The sequence below is a fragment of the Neltuma alba genome, unplaced genomic scaffold (assembly GCF_004799145.2).
Source record: "Neltuma alba isolate B1F8T4 unplaced genomic scaffold, ASM479914v2 tig00013870_pilon, whole genome shotgun sequence".
In the NCBI taxonomy this organism is placed as follows: Eukaryota; Viridiplantae; Streptophyta; class Magnoliopsida; order Fabales; family Fabaceae; genus Neltuma; species Neltuma alba.
This window is the reverse complement of record NW_021637942.1, coordinates 1-7,159: the sequence shown is the minus strand read 5'-3', so window position 1 is coordinate 7,159 and position 7,159 is coordinate 1. Positions and strand designations below refer to the sequence as shown.

The window sequence follows — 7,159 nt, the reverse complement described above, 5'->3', positions numbered from 1 at the left end:
TAATGTTTTGCTTCTGTTTCGTTGTGCGTTTTTAATTTCCCTGTTTATTAAAAAAAAGAATTAATTTTTTGTCTTCCTTCTGGGAGGAATTTTTTCTATCTGAGTGGGTAAAATATAAATAGAAGATTCTAGCAACAAAGAAAATAGATAATATGATTAATATTTTATTATGCTATTCTTCAGAGGTAAAAAATCCAATCTCCTTGAATGGGTATTTGTATGAAAATATTTTTTAAAAAATATTTTAAATTATCTTATTAAAAATATAGAATGGTAGAATTGATGTGTGTGGAATTAATAAGTAATAAGTACTCACTTACTTTATAAAATATATAGATGTATTATTAATGAGTAATAAGTAATTGTGGCATTTGCTTATTTAATAAGGGTAATTTAGGGAAAAAATGATAAATATGAGGAATAGATTCTATACTTAGGACCAAAATTAACCTTCTAATTAGGTCATATATTAAGGATCGGAGAAGTACTTTATATAATATTCCTTGCAAAATTTAATGAAACATTAATAACGCATTTTTAAAAGTATTCTTATTTCTTTCACTCTTAATGTAAATAGTAATTTTAGTTGGATTAATGGTGACTTTGAAAATTAAAAAAATGAATATATAAATAACTTCAACTAATTTTTTTTATTTTAAACAGAAGGTTCTCATTAATTCAGGACTTAATTGGTGATAGATAGTTCAAAGGCAGACCAAATGATAGATACCCAATCATATGTGCTGAAACTATTTATTTTTAAGTAGATTTGAAATTTAGTAAAAAAAAAAGCATTAATAACAAAAAAAACCCCAATTATATAACCACGTAAGTGCGCTAATTTTTCATGTATTAATTTTTGTCTAACATTGTTAAAATGGGGCACAAAATGCTGACCTGGCTAATTACTATTGGCCAGGTGAACGTGGAATACGTGGCATGGCCATAACAGTTAACATCTCCAGAACTTCTTACAGTGCAGTCATAGCAAATTAGCAATAGATTCTCCGAAGCAAAATCTGTATTCGGCACCGATCTCACCTGAATTCTCATACCGACGATGCGTCGACGGTCTCTCAGCTGCAAGTTCTTCCTCTGTGTCCTCATTTTCTCGCTCTACCCTCTTTCTCTCACCGCCCGCCGCTTTGTTCTTGTCCTCTCTCAGGATGACCTCAGGGACGGTCCCGCCTCCGCTGACGAACCGCCCACCGATCCCGACACGGTGTCGGAGTGGGACGAGTTTGGTGACTCCGACTCCCACAAGTCCGAGGAGGAGCTCGACCCGGGATCATGGCGCCCCATCTTCGAGTCGGATACGGCGACTATTGCTGAATCAGGCATCGAGAGTGAGGCGCTGTACTACTCCGGCCTTCGCAAAATGATGTCGGCGGTTAGCTCGGGTGATGTGAGTTTAATGGAGGATTCCTTTGGGGAGATCGAGGCGGCTGAAAAATTGGGGAACCCAGCGGCGCAGTCTGTGCTCGGTTTTTTGTACGGGATGGGCCTTATGAGAGAGAAGAACAAAGCAAAGGCGTTTCTCTATCATCACTTTGCTGCGGAGGGTGGTAATATGCAGTCTAAGATGGCCCTGGCTTATATTTACAGGCGTCAAGATGTGAGGAATCACTTGCTCTTGCGCTGCGTTTGTTTATTCTTTTTAATCGTGAATTCCTATTTGTTGACAACCTGTAGATTCGTCAGTGCACGTCATTCTGTTTTTGGTAGATGAGAGAATTAACTTGATCGTATTGGCATTATCTAGGCTGAAGTTCTCAGATCTTATTAGCGAAAAATCTGTAAACTCTATTTTCTTGTCCGAAGCAGTTCTGGCATTTGGCTTGTTCCCTTTGGCAGAATGGAAACTGGTAAATGGTGGTTATAATATGGTGGATTAGTTTGAAAACAGTTCTCTTTTGGTTAGTGTTGCAGTGAAATCTAAAAAGTGAAAGAAAGATACAAATTGTGTTCCAGTCGTAGAATTATGGTTCTGGAATCATCTTTCTAGGATTCTTCAGTTGGCTATGGATCATGTGAGCATGGTCCATTATTGGCGAGGGAGAGGGGATGCACTGAGACCAATATCTTTTCAAGACAATAATGTCTATTATATTTTGGTTATTATCATTCAACATTGTCCCTTTTTATTAATCTTTTAATCTGATAGACAAGTCATCTTTCCTCACATTCCCTTTCCTTTCCCTTGAAGATTTTACAGCCAATCATAACCAACAACTATAACGAGAAGCTCTTTGATCTGTGTTGTTTGTCACGCTCGTTTTATTTGATGAATTATTGTGCTTTCTGTAATCACAGATGTATGAGCAAGCAGTAAAGCTTTATGCTGAATTGGCAGAAGTTGCTGTAAATAGCTTTTTAATTTCAAAAGATTCCCCGGTCATTGAACCAGTTAGGCTCCATAATGGAGCTGAGGAGAATAAAGATGCTCTGAGAAAATCCAGAGGTGAGGAGGATGAAGACTTTCAGATACTGGAATATCAAGCACAGAAAGGAAATGCTGGAGCAATGTACAAAGTTGGGCTGTTTTACTATTTTGGGTTGCGAGGATTAAGGCGTGATCATGCCAAGGCCTTATCTTGGTTCTTGAAGGCTGTGGACAAGGGGGAACCAAGGTCAATGGAACTTCTTGGAGAGATATATGCCAGGGGAGCAGGTGTTGAAAGGAACTACACTAAAGCTCTGGAATGGCTTACACTTGCATCAAAACAGCAACTATATTCTGCTTATAATGGGATGGGGTATTTGTACGTAAAAGGATATGGGGTGGATAAGAAGAATTACACAAAAGTAAGCGTACAGTTTCTCTCTTTGCATACTTGAACTGTAGACTTAACATTTATTTGTCTTGCTGTGCTTAAATTGCATGATTTGTACCCACGTTTGCATGATTTGTACCCACGTTTTCCATTTCCTATCTATTAGATTTGTTGATTCTTTTTCGTTCTTATTGAGAAGCACTTCTTTCTCTTTCTCTCCTACCCACATTCTTGTAAGCTGTCAATATAAATTTGACGTTGAGATCCCTCCATTGATTGTTCTATTTGGTTTGAAACTTGCAAGCCATGGGAAGTCCATTCTGTTTGGTAAGTTTGGTTTCATTTAAAAGTGCAATATTTATGGTATTCTAATATTGAATTTAATATAATTCTCTTGCATAAGTATTGGCTATTGAGGCTAAACATGGCATGCGTAGAGTGTTTTTTATTCAGCGTCTAGTGAAGGGGAGAACTATAGGATGACATCTTCCCTGAGACATGTTCTTGTATCATTGGTGTTGTGTTCTAAGCATTTTATCACATCTTTGTGTGTTGTGGTTAATTTGACAATATTTTGTCGCTCATGTGAATAGGCAAAAGAGTATTTTGAAAAGGCCGCTGATAATGAAGAGGTTGGTGGACACTATAACCTGGGTGTCATGTATCTCAAAGGTATTGGTGTAAAAAGAGATGTGAAATTGGCGTGTAAGTACTTTATAGTGGCTGCTAACAACGGTCAACCAAAGGCATTTTACCAGCTAGCGAAGATGTTCCATACTGGAGTTGGGCTCAAGAAAAATATTCCCATGGTAAATTCTTTATTTATCATGTATTTATGTAAATTCTGAGTAGTTTTCCTAGACGATACTTTCTTTACTCTCATTTTTAACTGTTTCACCATTCTTTGATCAGTTCATTTGTTAAACTGAATCGTCTCTTCCTTGAAATCAAGAGTACTCATCAATGTAGTAGATGACTAAAAACTAGTTAGAATTGTTGGGGATAACTTCATAAGATCCAAAAATCATTATAGCACCCTATTTTTCAGGGAATAGGTGTTTAGTCAGTTATGATTATAATGCTCTAGTGCTTGCTTTCAGTCATATTAATGTAGGACAAGGGGGAAGGGGGAAAGAAAGTGGGGGAATAGGAGAAATCGAGAGAGAGAGAGAGAGAATTGAGGCAGAACAGAGTAAAATGTTGGGAGAAAATAGAACAAATTGCTTGTGTTTATTCCTTAATGATGATCATATATGACCACGGCTAATAAATATACCTGCTAGTGTTAATAGTTTGAGATTTTCGGGTGTTAGGCCACTGCACTGTACAAACTAGTTGCAGAACGGGGTCCCTGGAGTTCTTTGTCTAGGTGGGCACTTGAATCATACTTGAAAGGTGATATTGGCAAGGCATTTATGCTGTATTCAAGAATGGCCGAGATGGGCTATGAGGTCGCACAGAGTAATGCTGCTTGGATTCTTGACAAATATGCGGAAAGTAGCATGTGCATGGGTGAATCTGGATTTTGTACAGATGCAGAAAGGCATCAACGTGCACATTCTCTGTGGTGGCAGGCCTCTGAGCAGGGTAATGAACATGCTGCTTTACTAATTGGAGATGCTTACTACTATGGTCGGGTATGTGATTTTGGGATGAAATAGGAATCCATGCTTTGACCAGTTAATTTATGCTGCTTACTCTCTTTAGTCTTTCTAATATATCTGTTGCATCTCTTTTCCTTCTCTCAGGGTACTGCCCGGGATTATGAACGGGCTGCTGAGGCATACATGCATGCCAAATCTCAATCTAATGCACAAGCCATGTTCAATCTGGGATATATGCATGAGCATGGCCTAGGACTTCCATTTGATCTTCATCTGGCCAAGCGGTACTATGATGAAGCTCTAGAGCATGATCCCGCGGCAAAGTTGCCCGTCACTCTCGCCCTTGCTAGTTTGTGGGTTCGGAAGAACTATGCTGACGGTTTCTTGGTAGGTCTTCTTTCTTTCTTTCTTTCTTTCTTTCTTTACTAAAAAAGAAAATATCTTGCTTACTGCATGCTTACGAGCTAATAGGGGGCGCTTGACGGATTTTTATGCAGAGTTTTCTTTCTTCGCCTTCTCAACTACCAAATTGTTATACTCATTAAATCATCCATCCTTGCATATTACGCACATTTTACTTGAAAAATGTTGAGAGTCACCTTTATTTGAAAAACAGATATCTACAAGTTTTGTTTTCTATTTAAAATGTGGAAATTTAAGTTCTACAACAACACGCAGAAATCAGACGAGAACCATTCACACTTAAGATCCTCACTGGTGCTTTTTGGTTCAATTAGGTGGATGTGATTGATTCACTGCCTGAAGTCTACCCGAAATTGGAAGCATGGGTGGAGAATGTGCTTTTAGAGGAGGGCAACGCTACAATTCTTACTCTCTTTGCTTGTCTACTAACGGTGTTGTACCTCCGTGAGAGGCAAAGGAGGCATGCTGCTGTTGCAGCTGGAGACATGGCTCAGCCACCTCACCCTCACGACCACGCCATGCCTGTTCCCAATTAACAGGCTGCTACTAGCCATTTCAAGGCTATTTTTGCTGGTGCTATTGCCTTGTACAGGGTCTCAAGTTTGTTCCATTCTCTTGGAACCAGTTTCTAGGCTAAAATGTACCATAGATCATAGAGATGCAGTTACATAGAAATTTAAACACGACTGATGCGCATCGCCAATGACACGTAACACTGGTCCTGTTTTTAAACAGCAAACGAAAAAAATGGGGTGCACGGTTCAAAGTTCTCTTTTGCTGCTCATTCAGCTCGCCAGGCTATCTCGTTGCTTGCAATTACCATTTGGCTCTTATTTTTGCGCTGCTACTACACACAACTATTTAATGAAGTAGCTAATGACATGTATAAAAGAACCATCTAATCCTATTCCCCAGCGACTGATATTACATCATATCTCAATCTGCGAACACTAAACTGGGTAGTCACTACAGCGCCAAAATGCCCAAAAATAAATTAAAAAAATTGAATGAGCAAAGCAGAACATAGAAAATTATCGCTGGAAATAAAAAGACGAACATAGAAAATTGTCGAAAATTTACGATACAATCCAATATATCCGATCCCCACCATGCATAAAAAAACTCCACAAGCTGTTTTTCCTCCATTTGTTCAGTACGAGTTGCAGCACGCAGGATCGAATGGCATCTGGAGGTGACATAGCTATGCCATAAGGCTATTGGCAACTCCATGACTTCTCAAGTGGGCCGTCTCCATTCATGGTCCTCGTCCTCAGCACTCGGTTGTTCAAGAGGGCGTTGATGATTGCACTTCAGGCAAGTCTTGTTTTTTTCCGAAGTTGAAGAAATCACATCTACAAAAAGCAATTTATGAAAAGAACCAAACAATTATCACCGTCTATTATTGCATAACGCGGAAATATAGGTGGAGATCTAGAGAAACACAAAGGTAAGAAGACCACAGACTGCACTCACTTGGGACAATTCCAATCCCCAATACGTCCCTGGGGCCTTGGCTCTGGACAACGCAGACACTTGGTATTGCTAGCAAAGTTCAAGAACCCGCAACTAGACACAGGAAAATAAATGAGAACAAGATTTAATTATTAGTGTATTCATCGACAGAACAAACTAAAGTTGATGAACACAAATTCATCGTAGAGTTATATACTAGGACATTCATTCATATACAGCAGAGGAACAACAGATGATATTGTGATAGCACGTGTTAAAAAGTGTATAATAGCATGTAATACGTAAGACTTAATAGTTGTGCCTAAATGACTAAAAATCAATCATCACTAGGGTTGCTGAAGAGCATTGGTCGCAAATAAAGATCAGAGACACATTCAAAAATAAACTAAATGGAATCAGAGAAAAGAAAACTAAGTAAAGATAAACAAAACTCAGTTGAGAATATCATACGCTCGTAGGACCTGACCATCACAATCTCACCTCTTCCACATCATAGGACAACTATAAAATGGACAGAATAAATGGCATTGCAGCCTCAATAGAGCATATTATAACATTATAGAAATTGAATAATATGAGGTCAAGCATGATTGTGCCTGCTATAATTATTTATGGATGAATTTGCTGGAAGACAACTAGGAAAACTGAAGTATGAGGGAAATTAACTTTCAAACTAAGGTGATGCCTCCAAATAATAGTGCCGCAGGCAGCTATGGGACAAAACACAATACGTTCACAGTTATCAAATCGTGCTCAAATCATGAAGGACTAGAGTCAAGAACAAAGGAGAGGAGAGATGTGAGAAGATGCAAAGATATATGAGACTTTATTAATTTATTAATTCAAAAAAAAATTAGTAAGGATTTGTGTAGAGCCCCATAGGCC

The 7,159-nt window shown here is 38.5% G+C and overlaps 1 protein-coding gene and 1 long non-coding RNA gene across 2 annotated transcripts; one reads left to right on the top strand and one right to left on the bottom strand.

The window, feature by feature from the left end:
• Positions 1-999: 999 nt before the first annotated feature.
• Positions 1,000-5,585, top strand: LOC114739299 (ERAD-associated E3 ubiquitin-protein ligase component HRD3A). Its single transcript, XM_028927351.1, has 6 exons — positions 1,000-1,615; positions 2,314-2,805; positions 3,368-3,583; positions 4,088-4,411; positions 4,523-4,765; positions 5,116-5,585. Exons 1-6 carry the CDS (start codon positions 1,061-1,063, stop codon positions 5,335-5,337), a joined length of 2,052 nt encoding a protein of 683 aa, XP_028783184.1. The 5' UTR covers positions 1,000-1,060; the 3' UTR covers positions 5,338-5,585.
• A 228-nt stretch (positions 5,586-5,813) lies between these two features.
• LOC114739295 (uncharacterized) lies at positions 5,814-6,402 on the bottom strand. Its single transcript, XR_003739596.1, has 2 exons — positions 6,275-6,402; positions 5,814-6,153 (listed from the first exon to the last, which is right to left on the bottom strand). It is a non-coding gene; the product is annotated as an uncharacterized LOC114739295 (long non-coding RNA).
• Positions 6,403-7,159: the final 757 nt, after the last annotated feature.

What these genes read in the sequence shown, in the direction of transcription:
- LOC114739299 (XM_028927351.1), top strand. Translation starts at nt 1,061, where the DNA reads ATGCGTCGACGGTCTCTCAGCTGCAAGTTCTTCCTCTGTGTCCTCATT. An exon ending in TCAAGAAAAATATTCCCATG is followed by an intron (nt 3,584 to 4,087) that starts GTAAATTCTTTA and finishes TTCGGGTGTTAG; the next exon opens with GCCACTGCACTGTACAAACT. An exon ending in ATGCTTACTACTATGGTCGG is followed by an intron (nt 4,412 to 4,522) that starts GTATGTGATTTT and finishes TCCTTCTCTCAG; the next exon opens with GGTACTGCCCGGGATTATGA.